The 23,728-nt window shown below is 47.7% G+C and overlaps 1 protein-coding gene across 1 annotated transcript; it reads right to left on the bottom strand.

Moving 5' to 3' along the window:
• Positions 1–91: 91 nt before the first annotated feature.
• LOC144107051 (uncharacterized) lies at positions 92–17,631 on the bottom strand. The gene is made up of 7 exons (XM_077640029.1): positions 17,069–17,631; positions 14,814–14,837; positions 11,612–11,704; positions 9,338–9,367; positions 4,855–4,899; positions 3,027–3,165; positions 92–374 (listed from the first exon to the last, which is right to left on the bottom strand). The coding sequence occupies exons 1-7, from the start codon at positions 17,231–17,233 to the stop codon at positions 145–147; spliced, it is 726 nt and encodes a 241-aa protein (XP_077496155.1). The 5' UTR covers positions 17,234–17,631; the 3' UTR covers positions 92–144.
• Positions 17,632–23,728: the final 6,097 nt, after the last annotated feature.

Consider the following 23,728-nt stretch of genomic DNA (forward strand, 5'->3'; position numbering starts at 1 on the left):
TGGACACGGTAATTCTTACCTCCCTGCTTCTGTTCACTTTGCGCAGTGGCTGACAGTAAAGTTACACTCGTCAGCTCTTTCATTTCCCCGCACTGCTGTTCTGCTTTATTACATCGTAAAGTTGCGCGAAAAAAAGACAAATAGTTATCCCAAGCCAAGCCACTTGCTGGTCGTGTGAAAGTCGCCGTAATGGCCGACGGCCGCTTGGCGTCGCCTTCGGCGGCGACGGCGCCGCCTGTCGTAGAAGGACGGCACACACAGGAAAGATCCCCTGAGTCGGCAGCACAGGTACGGGTACGGGCAGTCCTCGGGCTTCGAGCAAGCGTTGAGGAAGTAACCGCCGCTGTTGTACGGCGGGCAGAAGCGGGGCTGGGCTGCGGACGAGCAGAAGTCTCAAGCGGGAGCAGCGACATCGACATCGAATTAACTCATGGCACAAATTCTGTCGCGATCATAGAGTTTCTTACTATTAACTAGAGGGAATGCTGGCGGCGCTGCACCTGAACATCCATGGGCTCGCAAAGCATCATGGGGCGATGAGCTACTTGGTGCGGGACAGTCGGTTTTTTATTCAGGAACACAGAGTGCCATTACTGAGATGTTCCATTCCGTATCTACGGCGCGCCCCGCGCGCAGACGACTTTGGCGCGAACGTAGTGCGCAAAAGCCATAGTAGCGAAAACGCAACAGCACACGACGCAAATAAATAGTTTTTGTTTTTTGAAATGCCAATAAAAAACTTCTTGAAGAGACTAAGCAACTACATTTTTTCTGGAAACATATTTGATCTTAAAAATGCGCCTGTTAGGCACGAAATATTAGATCTTCTGGTGTACGATAGATGGCCAAAAGGAGAGCAAGCCATCGCTTATTTTGGGCAAACTTTACATTTACATGCTTTTCTGCTCGTCTGTTGCAATTTATAGACAGGACAAAAACAAGCAGAAAATCTCGTAAATGCAGTTTGCCGAAAATAAGAAATGGCTTGCTCACCTAGTGGCCAACTATTGCACACCCCAGAAACAAATATGTCGTGCTTAACAGGCGCACTTTTAAAAAGAAATATGCTTTCAGAAAAAAAAACGTGGTTGCTTAAACACTTTAAGAGGTTTTTTCAATGTCATTTCGCTAAATAGGAACCTTTTATTGGCGTCGTGTGCTGTTGCGTTTTCGCTACTATGGCTTTTGCGCACTACGTTCGCGCCAAAGTCGTGGGGGCGCACCATGGGCGGAATGGGACAGCTCAGCAACGCCACTCTGAGTTCCCGAAAAAATCCGGCTGTCCCGCACCAGGTAGCTCAGCGGCCCATGATGCTTTGAGCGCCCATGGTGGTAAAGGTGGTCTCGAGGAAGCTCCATGCAAACTCCCATAGGCGGGACGCCAGCTTTCCCTCTAGTTAATAGTAAGAAACTCTATGGCCGCGAAGTACATACGCGAGACGGCTTGAAAACGGGCTTAGTTGCCTCCTACATCAACTTAACGTACTTATACCATCGCGGTTAAATGAGCTGTGAACGGGACAATTCAGCCCCGAGCAGCTGAATGAAATTATTTTGAAAGCGTTCAGGGGTATTAAACACTTGCTTTGTTAATTATCGCTTCAAAATTGCCACCATCGACCCCTTTTCGACAGTGATAACAAATCCTTTTGTTTTTCATTTCTTCTTCAATCAATATTTCGGTGCTTCCGTGTTCGTGTTTGAATTGCCCCGTCAGCGCTTCTCTTGTGGCATCCTTGAAAGGGCATCGTACGGCAATGCGCATTACCTACAATGCGCGCACAGCACAGTTTTGTTGTTTCCGATTTCGCTTATTATAAAATGGCGTGCCCACCGCAATCTTTCGAAAAACATTGGCGCATCTTGTCCCAACAAGAGTAGCGAAGTGTGCGGCTGATCATCAGCGCTTCAGTTTCCTAACGCGTGCGCGTAGCCTTGTGACGTCACGAGCAGCCCCTGCGATGTGCCGCCGGGTGATCCGCCCCGCACGCAAAAAAAAAAAGTGAATCCTGTGCTCTACAAACACGGTCGTGCTGCCCGCGAAAACTAGAGTGTTCACTGCGTCTTTCATTTGAAGTGTGCTAGGATGCGCGAAAGAGCATGAGCCCGAACTGCGCAGTGGCGAAGGAGTTCTAGGTGTAGATGAGACAAGTGAAAGACCGCTGGATTCTTGGCGAATGACAAACATTAATGAGTGACAGTCATGAGTGCTTTTTAACGCGATCATTAGAAACAGCAACGAAAAAAATGCGTCTTTGATCGCGTAACTTCATGGACCGGAAGTGACGTTATTAGACCGGAAGTGACGACAATACGTCTCGATGCATCTTCCACGCGCGTCCCTGTCGCCACCTCTGGATACATTCGGGGAACCATCTAACCATCCGCTAGATGGCCCGAAGTTCTGTCTGATTGTGTGCAGGCAGACGTGTTGGGGTCCGCAAACACAGCCTCAAAAGAATGACACCAAACTCGGTGTAAATGACATAAACAGCGTTTCAGTGCTATTGCACTGCCAGCACATAATGTGATTAGGTATCCGCGTGAATTTTAGCATTAACAATGCATGCAAGTTACTAAGCGCTTGTTCATTACTTCTTAAGCGTGTATAGCATACTTGGCTGCTGCGGATAGTACGCAGGATGTGGACTGTAGTCAGGAAATTACGGCACCTAAATGCATGCATCGCGTTCTTTGTTCCGTTACAAGACTATGGGAAGCACTTTCAATTAAGAAAGGTGTAAACAGATGTCACCACCACGAAAACTGTGACAAATATGGGTTCAATCGCGACAACTTAATGTGCTTACACGGATGACGGTGCGTGAATACACAACTCGCTGAGGGCGGATGTGAGCCCGAGCCCAAACCGGGCCCGGCCCAGGCCCGGTGAAACAACGTATTTTTCGGCCCAAGCTTTCGGGCCGGCCCGAGCCCGTGTACTGCTCCAATGAGGAGCTCAGAGATTGGAGCGCCCTCTGCCCCCCAAGAAAAGAAAGGTCGCCTGCGTTTCAGCGCGTTCTTACGGCGTACGGGTACTTCGACGATTGGGCAGGGCTTTGAGTGCCTGACGCAGCTGTCTCCCCTGCTCAGGCCGTAGATGCAGCACTCGTCCGGCAGGCAGTCCTTATGCGACGAGCACTGTCGGAATGTGCCCTCGTACACCTGAGGGAGCGCAGAAGAGTCGTTGCCGTTTCACTCCCCTTATAAATATGGTCTATAGACAGTCTGTAGATTTCTCACAGACTCTATTGTCTTCCTATATAGGTATTTCTTTTTGGCTGTTCATAGCCTATAGACTGTCTATACACAGTCTATATACTTCTTACAGGCTCTATTGTCTTCCTATATAGATATTTCTTTTTGGCTGTTCATAGCCTATAGACTGTCTAAGACAAAATTCTACTGAACGTGTATGGCCATAAATCTATAGATTGTCTATATACTGTCTATGGGATTTGTATTGCCTATGAACTGTTCTCTAAGGTTTGTCTATGGACAGTCTATAGACTGTCGAGAGAAATTTTTGCATGGAGCCGAGCCAGTAGTACGACGGGAGCTAGCTGGACTCGAGAAGTGGACATGATGTGTTTGGGGGCAGTCTCCATAAGTGTTACTTCATTTTTATCCGGGTTTTTCAAATCAACACGCACCCGTAAATCATTTTCGTGTTCCGGTTGACTCAGAACGAATCTGACTGATTAGGTTGAGCCTGTGGACTGAGCGGCCGACGATACGGGCTTGCTTGCTAAGCCTCCATAGTGACCAACATTCTCATAGTGGCTAACTACAGACACCACAGTCATAACGGATCTACGCATTCTTGTTTAACGCAACAGTGGGATTCTTTTCACATACTCGCTTCCAAGAGATTAACGATATAAGCTCCTCGAAACAGTGAAAGCAGCCTTCGTATAAGAGCTCAAGCGTACACGAAACCTCCCGTAACCTCCCTAGAGACCTGAACTTGTTGCGTGTTTTACGCCACCCTTATAAAAATGGTCTGTACACAGTCTATAGACTTCTTATTGACTCTATTGCTTTCCTATAGATATTTCTTTTTGTCTATACATAGTTTCTAGATTGTCTATAGACAAACATCTACTAATAGTGTCCGGCCATAAAATCTATAGATTATCTATAAACTGTCTATATGATTTTTATTGTCTGTAGACTGTTTTCTGGGGTTTGTCTATAAAGAGTCTATAGACTTTATAGATAAAAGTCTGTGGACAATCTATAGACTTTCTAAAGAAATTTTTGTAAGGGAGCAGGCCACTTTTGCTACGAACGCTAGCTGGCTAGAATGCTGTAATCAATGAGGGTCACGGAGGACGCCCATTCCGCAACAGGCGAATCGTGGTCGCGTGAATAGAGGGAGGAGGGGGGGGGGGGGACAATCTCGTGAGAACCAGCGTTCGCAGAAACATAGATCTCCCTGCTTTTGAAGAAAGTGATAAAAAAAATTCAATTCATCGAGACACGTTTATCTCCTTTCAGGGGTGCTCGCGAAACCGATCTAAGCTTTCTCTAGTGCTAGCGTACAGCAGTATCGAGCAGAACTGGCGTAACGGACACTGCCCACATTCATGGACAAAAATATACAGCATGCAAGTTCCTATACAAACAAAAAATACTACTTCTTCGCCTCGCTAGCCAAGCAGCTAGTATTAGTTCCAGAGTTTGAAGCATGCGTATCCCCTCATGCTTATGGGCTTTCCAGTGAAGCGGTTTGTCTGACAGCGCGCATTTTTTGTTTTCGTAATCCCGCATCCCGTAACCTTTCATCTATGGCTACGAGTGACGTCCGTAACAGGCAAAACGCTTAAGCAGGTAGAAATGAGGGCTGCTTACCGGTCCTCTGTTTCCGATAGTCGCCGGTTTGAACGGGGGAAGTGGCTGCATTGCGGAGGAAAGGTCGAGGCAGCATCGACAAAATCAGGTAAAAGTGGTTTTAATTGACTCCAACAAATTGACGCTAAGTTATTCATTTAGAGTTGAAAGTATCTAAATGGTTATTTGGCTCCTCTTAAAATGTGTTAAATTTACTCTAACTGGTTGCATATGCGACGTGTTCATGTGTGTCTAGCACAGCACAAAGGACATATTTATTCCCCACAGAAAGAGACAAACTGATAGGCGTCTTCGGATAGCAGTAACAGGCTCACTAACGTAGTGATAAAAGGTCCGGTAAGAGGAAGAAATTACTGGATGCGAAAATATAACATCTATGGGACAATAGTGTATCACTTTATTCATTACAAATTTCAAAAAATGCTGCAGTAGTTTCAGCGCACCGCTTTTGAAGATCCAATCAAAACATTCTTTTTAAGCATATTTGAAAACACACTTTTATCAGTTACCTGACATGATCTAGCTTACTTTTTGTACCCCTTTTTTTAGGCCAAAATGCGTTGGATAAAATGGAACCTATTGTACAGAATAAATCTTTACTTTGGACGAAAGAGGAGAAATCACTGCTAATAAAAGAAAAAATCATACACAGAAACACAAAAAGAGGAATATGCACTTAAGTGATAACCGTCCCGAAATGCAGTGCCCTAGAAGCACCCGATACCGGAGTCCCGAGCGCAACGCATTTTGTTTCTGCTTAAATTCCTCCTATAAGACAGATTAGAGTCAATCATTATTTAATTAAATTTGCGCGTGTAATTCGACCCGGGCACGGCTCGACAAGAGCGAAGGCGATTCATGACGACTGTTCAGTAATTTATTTGCGGCCATGACGATAATAAAACATTGATTGATTAATAATTTAATTATTAATTCATTGATTGATTGATTGATTGATTGATTGATTGATTGATTGATTGATTGATTGATTGATTGATTGATTGATTGATAGAAATACAAAGCCCAGAAGACAAGGTTTATTTTATTATGAACTGCTGTGAAGGAGCCTGTCATCTTTCGTAACCGATAAACTCAATTCAGTTCAATTATTCAGTCCTTTATTTACCAAAGATCTGGACGGTCTCCAGGGCTAAAAGTTGCAGGCAGCAACTTGAGAGCTGCGCGTTCAGTACACTCGGTCAGCCTAGGAGGAGAAATATTACGAGGTAGGGGGGTGTGCGAATGTAATATTTTTTTTAATATCGAATCGAGTATTGGTTAATGAAGTGCAGATTCATTTATCCAGAATAGCCCTTTGACTTCCCGCTTGCTAGATCACTGATATATGTTGAAGAATGAACATATGAGCTTTGGTACCAAAGGCCTGGTTTGGGTCAGCAACATCGCAGTTAAAACGTGATCCTTATTTACGAGAATACCATGACTACAATGCCAAAAGCACAGAAGGCCCTAATGCAGTGGAGGAAAAATATTTTAGGTTGGACCGCCATAATTACGTTTATAATAATTTTAATTCCTAGATTATCGCAAAGGGGATAATTATATCACATGCTAACTCGTGAAAAGTACACAAAAATGTAACGCCTACAGGTCAGTGTACGGAGCCGCCATATTGGTGTGTTGCTGGCTGCGAAGCTCGCCCAGCTTTGGACGAGAATGAGAAAACAAGCGCTAGCATATGCACTTCCAAATATTCCACTTGTCTCGATCATTTGCTTCCTTTCGAATATTCGAAATATATAGCCAACTCACTTGTCTAATCGGTTAAGAATATTATATGTGTCATATGTATAATTATATACATTATATAATTATATCCATTATATGCATATTCGATTCGTAGTCTAAATTTTCGAATATTGGCGCTATGCAGTTCTGTTTTGGTCGACAATCCTTCTCGATCATGTAAAAAAAATGTTTTTGGGGAAGGAAATGGCGCAGTATCTGTCTCATATATCGCTGGACACCTGAACCGCGACGTAAGGGAAGGGATAAAGGAGGGAGTGAAAGAAGAAAGGAAGAAAGAGGTGCCGTAGTGGAGGGCTCCGGAATAATTTCGACCGCCTGGGGATCTTTAACGTGCACTGACATCGCACAGCACACGGGCGCTTTTTGCGTTTGGCCAGCATCGAAACGCAGCCGCCGCGGTCGGGTTCGAACCCGGGTGCTCCTGATCAGTAGCCGAGTGCCCTAGCCACTGAGCCACCGCGGCGGGTCGATCATGTCTTCCAACCAGTGGTTTCGACAATGACGTCACTGCGCTAACTACGGATTACACGAAACAAATCGCAATGTAATATCTGCAACTATTGAGCATAGTTATCGTTTAATAGTTATCGTTTAACATAGTTATCGTTTAATACTCCCGTTCGTTGTGATCTGAGCTTCACACGTGGTGTTTCTTTACGTTTAAGATGTACCAAACAGAACGTCCAGAAAGGTACCACATTCACACAGGAAAAAAAAGGAGAGAGGGGAACTTTTTTAATGGCAAATAAAACGCGATGGCAGCCTGGGGAGCAATGCAGGTTCTAACGACCCTGCTTTCTTCCAATCCACTCTGCAATGCGAAATGTGGCGGCTATGCGTCGCCGGCCGTAATTCCGCTGCGCTACTCCGCCCGTGCTTAAACGGTCAGCGCACCGTGCTCTATATAATCTGCAAAGCACACAAGCCAGCGCGGCTTATAAGGCGAGGAAGGAGACGTGTGAGAGATCCCCGGGGGAGCAGTAAGCCTGTCTAGAATGCATGGGCCGGCAAATTCGCGATATGCAGTGCGTGACAAAGCTGCGAGCGAAATGACGTTCTTCATGGTTGGAATGAAAGGAATGATGATTCTACATCTGCGCCGTAACCCGCCGCGGTGGCTCAGTGGGCAGGGCGCTCGACTACTGATCCGGAGTTCCCGGGTTCGAACCCGACCGCGGCGGCTTCATTTTTATGGAGGAAAAAAGCTAAGGCGCCCGTGTGCTGTGCGATGTCAGTGCACGTTAAAGATCCCCAGGTGGTCGAAATTATTCCGGAGCCCTCCACTACGGCACCTCTTTCTTCCTTTCTTCTTTCACTCCCTCCTTTATCCCTTCTCTTAGGGCGCGGTTCAGGTGTCCAACGATATACGAGACAGATACTGCGCCATTTCCTTTCCCCTAAAAACAATTATTATTATTATTATAATTACCCGCCGCGGTGGCTCAGTGGTTAGGGCGCTCGACTACTGATCCGGAGTTCCCGGGCTCGAACCCGACCGCGGCGGCTGCGTTTTTATGGAGGAAAAACGCTAAGACGCCCGTGTGCTGTGCGATGTCAGTGCCCGTTAAATATCCCCAGGTGGCGGAAATTATTCCGGAGCACTCAACTACGGCACCTCTTTCTTCCTTTCTTCTTTCACTCCCTCCTTTATCCCTTCCCTTAGGGCGCGGTTCAGGTGTCTCCTAAGATGTGAGACAGATACTACGCCATTTACTTTCCCCAAAAACCAATTATTATTATTATCTGCGCCGAGATGAAATGGACAAAGGCGCACTGGGAACAACTCCGCGTGTGCAGCGCGAGAGGCGCGAGTAGGCATATATGACACTTCAATACTGTTATCTATTGGGTGTTGGGCATATAGCTGCATTATAAGCTACGGCTGCAGGCCACCTGCTTGAAAGAAAAAAATGTGTGATGACTGTTCGATGACAATTATTCGATGACATACCCGGCAGTCGAAAACACTGGTTAGAGTTGCTCAAAAGTTGAACGACACTGCTGATCGCGTATGACCAATGTTCACTGGCGGCCACTATGTCTGCTAACTTACAATTTTCTCTATTATATGCACCTGGGCGTTATCGTAGTTTCGTAAGGACAAATTTAAAAGATATTTAGGCTACGGACAACAGGGGCGCTTTGTTAATGTTATGTGGGCTTTAACGTCCCAAGCAAAGCAGAAAAGGACAAAAACTAAACCGGTAAGTATGCAGGAAACTGCATCAGGAAAACAAAAAGCTGTCACTGCCGGGTCAAAAACGCAGGGGTTCAGAGCTGGATTAATTCAACGGAACAATAGCAGACCGAAAAGGGCACGCGATAGCCAAAATGTGTTGAGCCACAGCGCCATGGGTAATCGAATTTTCGAAAATTTTAAAACGTGAAATGGCTATTACTAATGGCCAACTACAAATCTCTAATTGCAACCAAACGCTTACTTGAAATAGAAGGCTAATTATAAAAAATTAGTTACTCACCACTTAACAAGATTGACCTGTTTCCCAATTTCTGCCAACACATGGTATTACAATTCCTCAGATGCCGTCTTCATACCTCAAAGTGCCTATTTTTAAATATTCCTGGTCACATTCAGTGCGACAGCGTGCATATCTCTGCATCTGACAACATCCGCGTATATGTGTTCGATGGGGCTTTAGTAGTTTAGTTAGTTTAGTGAGTTAGGAAAACCTACTATGGAGGAGTTACGTACCGTTGTCACCCTCGGGGGTGGTCTAGACTGCTGCTTCGTCAGGTGCGGCAATGAGATGAGGCCAGGGTCGGAGAAGCACAGGTAACACAAAAACAAAAAATACCCCGTTAGGGCATGTGTAGGCACCCCACCAATGCGAGCGCCTAATATCTTGGGGTGACTTCGCTTGACAATAAAGCTCGAGAATTGGAAAATAGGTATGCGTAGCAATACCGTAATAGTCAAAACTCGCACATTACTGGGGGTAGACGAATATTACTCACAGTTTGCAATAAAGACGCAAGCGCGTCCCTTCTTACCACCCTGCTGATTCTATACGATTGTGCAACGCAGTGACACTGAAATTAAATGACAGGAGTAATGAACATCACCGCAACTCGCGCATCAACAAGAATATTTCTTGTGGACATGATGAATGCTTTCTGTACCCGTTGCAAGGAGAAAGCTGAGGCCACTAGAACAAGCCACAAGTTACTAAAGCGCTAAAATTCATGATTTATTTGGTGAACCGTCAACAAAAACTGGAGACAACAGGACAGCTTCTTACGCTACAACCCTTTGTGCAGCGGTGAAAGATAATTATGCGCGCGTAGGTTGTCTTCTAGTGAGAAGTACAAAGACCACATAAATGTGCATGTACAAACTAGGAGAAGAAAAAAAAAACGTCGCGCATAGAAGGGTAGGAAAACAACGGTGCTTGTTCAAGGCAGTAAAGAAGTGCAGAAGCACCTCCACCTGCTCGGACACGTGAATCAAGAAATACACACAAGCGTGATGGATTGGCCGAGTTGGTCATGCACTGACTGTCGCTTTCAGCGCGCACGCAATCCGGTACATGGACAAGAACAAACACACGGGCGCTAACTTGATGTTAGCGCCTGTCTGTGTGTTCTTGTGTGCACTCTAAACATGAAATGAATAAAACTGGAGTAAGCATCCCTCTAGCACGCACCATTTTGGGGGCAGGGTATGCTGGCCAAGCTCGGGGATAGATTTTCATCGCTAGAAATATGGACTGCATGCGGTTAGCGACAGAAACGAATTCCCTCCTCAAAAGATGTGAACGCACGAAAATTTTAAGCGAGGTGTCAGTCTCCTCTGTTTGCTAACCTCAGAAACTCCTCTGCCGCTTCTAAACGTCTCCTCCCATTGCTAGCTGCATCAAATCACTATGCTTTGCAGTGGGGATATGCCTTCGTTTCCAAGAGTAATCATTCCGTATATTTATTAATTTGAATCGACTCTGGGACTTGGTCAGCATACCCTGCCCCTAAAAGGGAGTGCGCCGGAGGATAACTTACTCCCATATGGGCGTATTGGTGTTCAGAATGTGTGCATGCAGCGTTCAGCCATAGAGTTTCTTACTGTTAACTAGAGAGAAAGCTGGCGCCCAGCCTATGGGAGTTTGCATGGAGCTTCCTCGAGACCACCTGAACCACCATGGGCACTCTAAACATCATGGGCCGGTGTGCTACCGACTGCAGAACCACAACTTTTGGCCAAAAAATAATGAAAAAACAAACGTTGTTCGATAATCAAGTATGTCCTGTCATTCAATACCATGTCTACAAATGGCAACAAATGAGCAGAAAAGCATGTAAATGTAAAGTTTGCTCAAAATAAGCGATGGCTTGCTCTCCTATTGACCAAGCATAGCAGACCTCAAAAGCCAACATTTCGTGCATAACAGGCGCACTTTTAAAACGAAATATGTTTTTGAAAAAAAAAAATTGTCACTTCAACAATTTAAAAGGTTTTCCCGCAGCATTTTGGAATACAATAACCTTTTATTGGCGTCGTGTGCTGTTGCGTTTTCGCTACTATGGCTTTGGCGCACTACGTCTGCGCCGCGGACGGAACGGGACATCTCAGTAACTTGCAAGGGTGGTCAAACGGGCTAGTTGGTAGCTAATATTTAGAAGAAGAAAAAACAGCGCACCTTTAGACACGGATAGAGGCAGAGACAGCGCTGTGTCGTTTTATCTGCCTCTGTCTGTGTCTGAATGTGCGCTGTTTTTTTTCCAAATCTCAGTAACGCCACTCTCTGTTCCTGGAAAAAAACCTACTGTCCCGCACCAAGTAGCTCATCGCCCCATGATGCTTTGCGCACTCATGGAGGTTCAGGTGCAGTGCCGCCAGCTTTCCATCTAGTTCATAGTAAGAAACTTTATGCGTACAGCGCGCCGTTCAGTACACTGCCGCTTCATTTGGTGTCCGAATAGACATTTATCAAGCGACACGCCGCAGAGCGCGCGCCCTTGAAACATTACGTACCTCCGTCGCACCGGGCCCCTTAGGCTCATCTGGCGCTATGTCGGGTTCGTCAGGCTTGAACTCTGTCACAGAGGTGACCTTGGTTACAGGAGCCTTAATCGTGACCGGGCAGTGAGGTGACCCCACAATCGGGCAGGGATGGAAAAAGAAAAGAGAAAGGATAAACGCATTTAGACCATATACTTTGCAACAGCTCGCATTATAAGTCTCTCCACAGAGACGGCCGGAAACGTCCGCTAAGCGAATGAATTCTATAAAACTCACAAGCGGAAATGCATAGCATTGAATTACCTCGGAGTAACCAGGGGGGGGGGGGGGGGGGGGGGGGGGGGGGGCACGAGCGCGTAGAAAGGAGAAAGAGTTTTGCGTTTTTACCCCCTTAGGAACTTTCTGCTTTACCTTCCCCCTGCTTTCCACTAATGCTTCGCTAAGAAGCGTTTTAAATCTGTCAACGGGTCATGGAAGAAATGTTAGTGCGCTTAACATGCGCCGTATTATAGTTCTCGAACGCCTTACGACATTCATCGACTTAACTGCAACATCCTTGACAAGGTCAGACATTTAAAGGAGTAATCACTCACCATCCTTCTGCCTGAGAGTAACCATAGTCGAATACAACTTAAGAACGAAGCGCCTTTTTCCAAAGGACCCCCTTCCAGACAGTGGCGTCGGATGATTCTCATGACCTTGCTTGTGCGACAAAGCAGTGAGTGGTAGATTAAAGGGATAATCTCTTCCATCTATGGTCGGGGATAGACCCCTCTCTTCATTGTGACGCCGCCCCCTGCATCGTCACGCTAGCATTGTCATGGGAATCGGCCGACGCCATTGGCTGGAAGAGAGTCCTTTGACGGTGAAAAGCCACAGCGTTCTTGAGTTGTATCCGACTATCACATATAGTTTTCTATAGTCCGGTTCAACTCTTGAATGATGCGGCAAGTGCACCTCAAGCGTGGCCCACTGACCAATCACACCGACCTGATTTCATGACGACGTCATCAACTATCTTGCGCCCGCTGCGAAGCGTCATGAGTGGCTATAGCAGGTGCGAGGCGATTGGCTGCGACCTCATGATGATAGGTCGATGCCACTGGTTGCAGGACCTCCTTTGAGGAGCATTTACCGCGCAGTTTAATCAGGGCTGCCTTCAGGCGCGACGAATCTATACGCGTCTTGAAAATCGAAGTTTACAGCAGTGTGAGAAAAAAACTAATCCCTTTTAGCTGATGAAGCTATTACAAGCTGTCTCAATCATTTATTTCCACCGACACCTACAGTTCAACACCCTCTGCAGCCACACTGAGCGCTGGTACAAAGTACGCAGCGTTCGGCTGCTGCGATTGTATTCCGTATCGCGCATATTAAGCAGTCTTACTACTTGGTAGAAGATGTCGCAGAGAAACGCGGACTTCGAAGCAGAGCCACTGAGTTTACATCCAGAGATGAAGCGAGAGAGAAAATATTGAATGCTGCTGAATATGTTTGACTAATAAAGCACACAGTTTGGCCGTTAAATTGCTTCCGCTACAGCGGCTACGTGAATGGCATCTTCGAAATTCTAAAAACTGATATGGATATTACCGCACGGTGAGCTACAAGCCTATCAGTAGAAAACAACCTTAACGGTAATAGTTAAAAAGAAGGTTAACTATTCACTATTGGTTAATCAGCCTGCTAGTTAGCACGTCTCAGCTGTATTCTGACGCACTACACCGCTGACAGCGCAACGGCGAAAAAGCGCGTTTCTAATTCCAAAACCCTGTTTTAAAAAAAAATTGCTCACACTCTTAGGTGAAGCACGCTGTATGGACACTGTACTCACTGTAGCAGGGGCAGCCCCTTGTGGACACTGTACATACACTCTTTGTTGGCGGTCTGCTCTTCGTAGGGAAGACGATCCTTGTAGCCTACTCTGTTCCTTTAGCAGACTTACACCATACGGGCATCCTACTCCTTGCAGACCTTCAGCTCCTTATACTATGCGGTTACTACCTGCCCGCTTGCAGACTTGTTACGAAGACGCGCTGGTGACGTTGACGTCACAGTGGGCAGCGCTTGAGGGCAGACGAGGCAGAGCATCGGGCCACCGCTCTAACGTGACTTCAACACGGACATATAGCATGTTCCCTTCTTTCATACCGGATCTGGAGCACTTCGTGTTGCACGAGTCCCGCGTGTGCAATGGCAGACCTTCGTAGTTTTCAACAAACCACACTTGCCATTTTGGAACCTTATACTCCTGACAAATATGCCCCCCGTCCGAAGACTTGAGGTCACAGCGCTCACTTGCACGGTGGAATGGACGTCCCTTGAATACTCCACTACACGGAGCATTCAAAGCACACGTCACGCAGCAAACTTCTCTACTACGAGTATAAACCTTTTCCTAGCATTTCAAAGACCACTGGCCTTTAATGGTGCAGTGACAGTTCAAGCGAAAAGCCTTTGGCCTGAAGACTTTTGACCAGACTGTATCTTCCAATTTGCAAGTGAAGTGCGTAGTGTGCAGGAAAGAAAAACTGCATCTTGCCGACCGCCAAGAAGTTAGAGCCTGTCTGCATTTTTTACCACTACAGGCGCCTTATAGTTATCAAGGGTACGGCCTCTTGCGCGCACTCCCAAAAAATTCATTTTTTACCACTACAGGCGCCTTATAGTTATCAAGGGTACGGCCTCTGGCGCGCACTCCCAAAAAATTCATGTTCCTTTCTCAACGGTATACACGGCATGTCCATGTACATGCCCCGGTAGCCATGTCCAGTCATGTGGCAGAATTTCGTAGGGATTGGAAGACCTATCGTCTTCGCCACTGCAAAGCTCGTGGGATTCAGGGGCGCCGTAAGCATTCAACTACACCGCTCAAAAGCGAATCCTGAACGCGAGACACGCGAGGCTGTACGTTGAGTTGAACAGCTTTAAGCGGTGCTACTATATTGTGGCTGAGGTCACGCAGAAACGCTGGCTGCTAAACAGGGCCTTTATTTTAGGAGAAAAATGATGAGAAAATACACCAGCACCAATGAACGCGCTGTTGAATGCGTTCGACTATAGCCACAGTCCTGACATGCTTCTTATCAAATGCGAAGTGGAACAGACGCACGCAAATTCGTGTTCACTCACAAATCATCGTGTCACTAAGGTCAGCGTTACGCTCAGCACTTACACCGCGGAAAACTGGCCACTCAAAATGAAGTACCGTTACCTCGTCTCCTCCGGGCGTCGTGGGCTGCGTCGTCACGGCCAACGAGCGAACCAGGACCATGCAGGCAGAAACAAAAAGAGAAAACTTTAACAAGTATCCAAGCTCCAGGTTTAAGTGGGTGGTTTAAAGTTGGAGTTCGGCGCGGTGTAATAGTTACCCAAATTTAAGACTTGGTGATGTGGTTCACCAAGAGTGGCGCGCGTCACCAGTGCGAAGATTGCGGTGAGAAAAGCGGTGTCGCTCCAACGAAGGGTCGGCATGATTCATCACGGCTGCATCCCTGATGAATTTGCGGTGATCTGCCCACGTCACAGGCATCTGCAGCTTGCCTTTATACCGGTTTCTACTAGAGAGCGCAATTCCTTCTGTACGATTTAGCGTTACAAGGTTGTCAGAGCGAATACGTGTGCGTTTGTATTTATAGTCAAGTGCTCTGTCACTTACTCTTAACCGCATGATCCGGCTTTTCGGGGTCTGCTCAGGTTCAGAATATCTACAGTACCGTGCGTAAAACGGAGAGGAAAGAAGCACGGCGCAGTCCGTCGTTTCCTCGCGACGCGTCAAATTCACTGCTACGGAACGCCACTCCAGCCTTTATGGGCGGCGTTCCGCGGCGGAACTAACACGTCGACCTGGGCAATGCTGCTTCCGTGTCTCGCTCCTTCATCCCGTCGTCATAAACAGCAATCAGAGCAAGCCGCTATGCAATCAGCCGTATAGCCTCTCGTAATCTGCTTGCAGTGTACACAGCGCCTTTTGGCGAGCCACTAGAGACTTCGGCTGTGCACCTGTGCTGCTCCGAGGCCTTGGTAGTACAACTGGATCCTCACACCCTCTTGCTTAAGCGCACGAAGAAGAATTGCTTGCGCTGTTACTATTAATTCTCAATAAATCCGCTAGAGAGACAACTTTTCGCCACTGTCTTTATACCTATATCGTCGCCTACAATCAAAAACGAAGCGGAAAACACCCCTCAAAGAATGCCCTCCAGCCGATGGCGTCGATGGTTTGTCAAGTAGTCACGATTAATCGCCAATCGTGACATCGCAGATAGCTGGCAGGCACCTCCATAGAATGGGCTTAACCGCAACGCCATGACAGTCGGTCGGCTCCAATGGCTGGAGTGCTTCCTTTGAGGCGTGTTTCCGCTCCGTTCTCGAGTTGTATCCGACTTTAGAGAAGCTCGGCTTGGCGCCCATATATATGGTTCAGTGTCAAGAATAGAGCTTCGGACACTATTCCTCGCGTATGCCTCGCATGAGGGTGTGAGGTTTTGGCCGAAGAGACCTTCCTAAAGTGCTCGCTGGGCGTCGCCATATGTTGCTCGCCGGGCTGTATGCGCAGCTGGCGCAGACACGGTGGAAGTGGTAACAGAACCTTGTGCGCCCGTCAGCAACATACCAAGAAGTATGCATTCTAAGGCGAAAGCGTTTAATGGATGATGTTTGCGTTCGTCCGTCCGTCCGTCCGTTACGCTATTCAACTCGATAAGAAAAAAATCTTTGTGCACGATGGGATTCGAACCACCATCCTTCCGTTCCGCACCTGAGCGTGCTAACGACTGCTCTACTTCCTGCCAACGCAAATGGAGTTTTCCTTGTCTTTTGACGCGGTAGAGTGTTTGCAGAAGGGCTTCGAATCAGACGGATGCCTCCCAAATGCCCTCCAGTGTCTCCAGCATTTAAGATTCACAAACAATTGTGTACTTAACTAACGTCTTAACCACACATCAGTGACACAAGCAGCAACAACGCGCTAAAGACTTTCGCCTCACCGCACTTTAGGGCAACAAAATCCCCCCCCCCCCAGAATTTTGACATCTGCGTGTACCCAACTTAAAGGTCTACACTGAGCGGCTGTGCTAAAGTGTACTTGGCTGTACTTATGGTGTATCGAGTCCTCGGCGGCCGTTGGACAACTACGCAGTGGCCCCATTTGACCACTGTGATATTGTCGTCTTGAAAAAATATAAGAAAGTCTTGTAACCATTTTATAAGCATTAACAGACCTCTTGATGTAGGCCCTCTTACTACAGACCTGGCGAAATGCACCTTTCCATGAAGAGGTCTACGGCCGCCACCGTTTGCGACACTGGGCTATGGGAGACACCTGACAACACCTGCTCGTATAACTTGACAGAGTTGAAGATGAGACACCTCCACACCCACCCCACAGCCCTAAAGCCGGATACGCCGACCGAGGGTTGTGGAAAGGTCTATAAACGAACGCATTAAAAGAGAGTGAAGCCGACGCACCTCCAATGAAGCAGGCGACCCTGCCGGAGAAGCTGAAGACACCTCCGGGGAGACCTCGGTCACGTTATCGTCGCCGTAGTCTTGACACGTTGAAGGCAAAGGCACAAGCGAAGCCAGAAGCAAATGCAGCGCCAAAGCGGCTTTCCTCCCTAAAGCCGAAGCCATGCAGCCTGCAGGTGCACCCTTTTTGCTTAGGAACACGTTATCGCATCCCAAAACTCACTGACTTCCGCTGCGTGGCCCCGGCCCGGCTAATCCCTGACGTTTTTCTTCCCTATTTTGCTCCGTCCCAAAAAGCTTTCGGGACAAATTCGTCAAAATTTGTGCACCCTGCTCGAAGCCGATAACTTTCCGCGCGCTTCGAGGTTTCGGAGGAGTGCTGCACCGTGCCTGCTCTCTCTCTCTCTCCACGCAAGATGGCGCCACCGGAGAGTTCTTACGTCCCCGCCGAATCTGAATAGCTGCGAGTTTGAAGCGCGAAAAAAAAGATCGAACGATTGGCGAACTGCGACTGGCGCCTCTTTAACGACCGGCGAGCCGTGAAGAGTCGCCACATCCCCATGCCTAAAAGGCGCAGCTCTTCAAAGCTTCAATCGCACGTTGGGACCCCGGTGTGAGTTTATGCGTTCACGAAGGCATCGACGTTGCCTTGCGTTCGCTGTTCGATCACCGCTTTTCTTTTTTTCTTTTTTGCGAGCTAGTGAAGACGAGCTGCTTAGAAGAATGCGCCGGTTTTTCTTTTCTTTCCAGGAATGCAGCGGCTCTTTAGGGGATCTTCAAGAAATTTTACGATCCCCCGAATGCCAGCTGTAAACAACGCTCTCACAGCGGAGCTTTTGATGTTAAACAGTAATTGTGTTATTTTATAGGCTTGATGTTTCCTTTTTATCGCCATCGACGATTTCGTTTGTTTTGCACCTCTACTCCTGCCTTTAAAAAGTCACCTCAGCCTTTTTGTTTCATTCATTGCCTGTATGAAATGAAATGCTGAAGTCGCACGGTCCGTAGACCCTAGGAAGTAATCATCTGCCACTTTGCCCTCCTCACTTTAAACAGAAACGTACTGACAGAACGGCAGCTTGGACCAATACACGTCTAAAAAAAAGTCAGTCACCTCGCGTTCACGTGAACCCAAAAGTAGCGGGTGGAGTAAGGTGTCGGACTCAGCTAGGTCACTCTGACTCGACAACGTTCACATGAACCCGATACCAGCGAGTTAGGGGCCCTTTGAAACGGTTCGCACCCAGGGCGAGAAAAGCGAGACTAATAGATACTGAAGACGAGACAAGAGAAGGACAAACACCAGCGCTGACTCACAACCAAATTGTTGAATGCTACAGGAGAGGCAGCATATAAATGAAATGGCATGAGTAAAAACACAAGAAAAATAACATGAGAAAAAGATACCACACAACCCGAATGAAAGCAGTCCGCGTCAGTGATCAAGATACGCAAGTTCCTTAAGTAGTAGATTAATCTACGGGCTGCTGATGCAGGTGTCACCTAGCTTTTGCATACGGCAGGCCTCCGAAATGAGCCTCGAGGACTCATCTTTATATCGGGCGATGTTAGTGGTCCGATTGAGATGCGCCTCGCAATCTTGACACTCTGCGCAATGCAGTGCAAGATGGTTTCTGCGTGACCTGTTCTTTACATATTTTGCGTGTTCACGTAATCGATCGTTTATGCAGCGTCCCGTCTCACCGATGTAGAAATTGCCACATGAGGTCGGGATCTTGTAAACAACACCAACGCGACAGTTGACGAACTTCCGCTTATGCTTCTTCTGGCAGCCTTTTTTTCTGCTTCCATCCTCCTTTACACGTTTGCACAATCCACTAAGTTTATTCCTGGCCGAAAGAACCAGCCCAATGCCTCCTTTGCTCACTATTTTCTTTAGATTGTGCGAAACTTTGTGCACATACGGGATGCGCGCTGTTTTCTTTTTCTCTGCCTATCCCGCATCGGTGCGTTTGTTCTTTCGCTTACACTACATTCAGCAAGCAAGGACTTAATACTTGACACAATCTTCCTAGGGTATTCCGCTGCAGATATATCCTGTTCACCTGTGCGTAGAAACTGCCCTTTGTCTGGTGCACACGTGATCTTTGCAGTGCGGCTCTTAGGCATGCCTTGGCGATACCGCGCTTAACAATTTTGGAGTGAGCCGACCGGAAAGGGAGATGGCTCTTCCAGGACCGCGGCGAGTATGTCCAAAAAAAACATGGTTGTTAGAAATTGTCAGTTCCATGTCTAAAATGTATTGCAATGAGGTAATTTGTCTGAGCTAGTTGGTACATGGTTCAACCTGAAGGCACAGCGCACGAAGGACGGGACTGTGTTTGTCGCTGTGTTTGTCGCTGTGTTTGTCGCTGCGTTTGTCTCTTAGTCCTGTCCTTCGTGCGCTGTGCCTTCAGTTTGAACCATGTCTAAAAACCTAAGCCTATTATTAGTGAAAAGCTCTCAGGTTTTCAGACATGCGCACGTGCATTTTACTGAGCCGCGAGAAGCATCCGTGAGCAAATGTGATCGCTCTTGCTTCACATGGCGCGGCTGAACAAGCGGCTCAGGTCGATTTCACAGCGACAACTGTTATTGCCCCGACTGCCAAGATCGCGGCATCGTTGCACGTCCGCATGGAGGCAGTGAAGAGTGAGAGGCACGTTAGAGGGAAAGAAAGAGATTCAGGGGGCAGGGAGACAATAAGAGTGAGCCGTTCTCTCTATAGCTTGTCAGGTGTGCTTGGTGTCTGTGCTCTTGGAAAGTGTTGTGCACTGCCATATCCAGGAGGTTATCTGTGGCGGTGTAAAGCATGGTAACCCCAGGGTGATCTTGAAGTCCTTATCACCTTGGCTGATGTTCACGCATGGATGGAATAATTAAGTAATATGCGGGAGTAAATAAGTAATGCGGCTGGCGATGAGAGTCTGGACGAGCCGCATCACATCGGCCTTTTTGAGCCCACCCTGCACACAAACTGGGTAGCTGTGTTGACTTGATAACGCTGAGGTCCCCGTTGTGCAGAATATCCAGCTTCGTCGGCGTTGTGAGCGAAAAATGGGGTGGCATAGGGTACCCCAGGCGGCTACCCCGGAGAAGCAACTTAGACGGGCTACCTAGGTCACGTGACGTTGTGGTGTCATCACGGCCTACCTACCGGACTGTGAGCAAACTAACATTTCTGGTAGGTGGCAATTGAATTAATGGTTTATGGCGAGAGGTTGCTCGGGAAGACACACTAGGGTCGCACAACACCCAGCGGCGGCCGGACCTGCCATCGCAGGGCAGTGGCGCATCCCTTAAAGGGGCCCCGAAACACATAATTAGTGCATTTTTTGCTTGTTGGTTGCATTGAATGAGTTATAGTGAGGCTATTAGCATCGGTCGTACCACGTATACACCGGATTTAAATATTTTAATTAGCTCGCAAAAACAAATTCGTGGCGCTGACGGTGTCATCATGTATACAGTGGCGGTTTTTAGCAATGGATATGACAAATTTTGGCGTTTTATATTACATCAACAAAACCAACTTGTTTGCCTTAGATAAAATCGCTGTAAAGGAAGTGAAACAAATACAGCACCAGAGGCTCTGGATACTTTTTGCATTGAAGGAGTTTGCGCCTCTTTGTACACATCCTACGACCTAGCACACAACACTTATGGCTACCCTCTATGTATCTGAGAACAGCTTTGCGGAATCGATCCGATCGAGTCATTACACTCTACAATCGTTCGTTTCGGTTCCAAGGAATGATGCAAAGAAAAGAGCCATTCGTTTCACATTTAGCAGTGCGCATCGTCAGCTTGTGGAGGATCACTGAGCGGCAGCGCCAGATGGCGCCGCGTTCATGTCAACAGCGCGCGCACCTTGCTCGCCGTGACCAATCACCGCGTTCCTAGCAGCGGGCCATGATAGGCGGTAAGCAGTAGCGGTACGCACTATGCTAAATGTATCTAGTATCTCGCGCAGGCTGTCACTCCGTCGCAGTATCTCGCGCTCGAGTTCGGATCCATAAATCAAGGAACGTCACTGATCAGTGTTCTCTTCTGCGCCGTCGACGTGATGATGAAGCATCGCTGGGTCAGCTGGGCGTTCATGTGGTTGTTCTAACCATATAAGCAACGGTACCAGCCTTGGCAACATGCTTGGCTAGAACGAGTTACAGCGATTACGCAACCATGGTGTGCAAACTTCCGCGATGTGCTCAGGTAGGCTTTTTTGATTGGTCCCGCCCCGGGTCGTCATTGGGAGAGTGAAATGGGAATGGGAAGCCGCGCGAAAATCGAGTTGAGGGCAGCATTTTGCTTGCTTGCATTTTTAAATTTCTTCATTGAATAACTCCCGTTCCTATGCATCGATTCCTGTAATTCTTTTTGAGTCAGCATCAGTGTGACATAAAGAATCCATCTGAAGTATAGCCGGCATCCGTTCAAGCAGTGTTTCGCAGCCCCTATAACTGCTGCACCATTGTGCAAGGAGTGGTATGAGGACTCACATACGATGTAAAGTTGAGAATGACCAATTCCGCATATGAATGGGCATTAAGTAATTAACGCTGTCGAGTCATACCCTTAAGGAGGAGCTAAAGTGTCCCTTTTTAAGGGTTTGGATGGTGTACACAGCTGGCCCAGCCATCCGCCTATTTATTTTCACTCAGCCTTTTAAGTACGGCCTCTTGAAAGAAGCAATCAGTTTGCAGTCGACATATCCCCTACGCATGCCAGGAATCATCCTCTCGGACTGCAGTCTCTCTTAATTTCTGGAAAGGCGACATCTACACAGGCTTATGAAACCATTCGCACCGGCCAGATACGCAGTGTCACATATCGTGCCAACGGGTTAGCAATCGGACAGCTCATGGCCAACCTCACCTTCTACTCGTGCATTAACGCCAGGCCCATGTGCAAGAACGAGCAGCTCTCATCACGTTTGAGGGCTCCAGACTTCCCCGCAAAATCCATCTATACAGCATACTGCTACCGGTAACACCTTATCCCTTGAAATCTGTCATCTGTGAGACTTGTCACGAAATCGGACACAGGACAAATTCGTGCCCACTAGTCGATCAACGTCTATTCTCATTCTGTGGTCGCCCAGCACATGGCAGCCTCGAGGTTTGTCCGACAGAACCACTATGCCGAAATCGCAAAGGTCACCACGTAGCCACACACCCACCGAAGTGCCCTGCTCGACGACAGGCTACCAGAACCCCGAGGAACGGCATCGTCCAAAGTATTCTAGTATCGGGACGAAAGGAGCGCGAGCAACAATTCGAGCTTCTACGTGGCAACCAAACGTTGTCGATGTCTGGGCACAAGAGCCCTGCCTGTACACAGCAACCAGCCTCGGACCCAATTGTGCTTGTTAACGAGGACTTCCCTCCAATACGAAGTCAGCAGTTACCGAAGACTCGAGGCAGAGAACATAAAACTAGACGGCAAGATGCACACCGATACGCTCCACACAATATGAGGGCGTTAGTCTAAGGAATGCCGCTCCTTCATCCCTAAAGCCGCCGAGGTGGCTCAGTGGTTATGGTGCTCGGCTGCTGACCCGAAAGACGCGGGTTCGATGCCGGCCGCGGCAGTCGAATTTCGATGGAGGCGAAATTATAGGTAGTCATGTACTGTGTGAGGTCAGTGCACATTAAAGAATCCCAGGTGGTCGAAATTATCGGAGCCCTTCACTACGGCGTCTCTCACAGCCTGAGTCGCTTTGGGACGTTAAACCCCCACAAACCATAAACTAGACCTTCATCTCTAACAACTTTTCAGCAGCCTGCGCTGGCACCAAAGCAAGCAGGCATGCATAGGGCTTATGCTGAAACTCTCTGTGCCACACAAATCGGCGCCGAAACGCATTTTGCAAAAGATCGCTCGTGCACGGTACACTCAGATGAAGACCAGCTCAAACACATTATCGAACTGGTCACTGCCGAGGTGATCAAGCGCATGCTTCCTCTCTTAGAAATGCCATAGGTTTCTCCGAATCAAGATCCCGGAGTCGGGCACACATCCTCTTCACTTGCGCGTACCTTAGTTTGATAATAGAGGCATTAGCGGGAAACCTCACGACGTTTTTGCTTCAGACTCTCCTATATGGTTCTTGCAATGGAACTGCCGGGGAATCTGTCGCAAACAAGCAGGACTTCAAAGGAGACTGTCCATCGCGCCGACGCTTCCTCTAGCAATCCTACTTCGGGAGACTGGCACTAATAGGCCCAGTCTAATAGGGTATAAACCTAACTGCATCCCTTCCACAGAGCACCGACGTCCTGGGCCAGGATCGCGATCTACGGGTCCAGTCGCCAACGGACATGTATGCGTTCTTGTTCTCTCGCGCGCTGCCCACACCGAGCTTGATACTTCCACGTGGTTCACGCAGACGCAGGAGGTAGCGGGAGTGCGCCTTACCTTAGATGCTGACCAACAAGCCTTCGTTTTTTCGGTTTATGCCAGATCGTTCAGTACTTCGACATATCGTGTGGATATATCTCTTTTGGAACACTTCAGTTATATTTCTTCTTCGTAAGTTATTTCTATCTGTCGGCACTTGGAAGAAGCTTCCCAGAAAAGCATCGGGTTGCAAGTTGAAATTTATTTTCCTACAACATCAGCCGAATTTTTTCTTAGACCCTCCAAGACACACGATTAAAT

The sequence above is a fragment of the Amblyomma americanum genome, chromosome 10, assembly GCF_052857255.1.
Source record: "Amblyomma americanum isolate KBUSLIRL-KWMA chromosome 10, ASM5285725v1, whole genome shotgun sequence".
Classification (NCBI taxonomy): domain Eukaryota; kingdom Metazoa; phylum Arthropoda; class Arachnida; order Ixodida; family Ixodidae; genus Amblyomma; species Amblyomma americanum.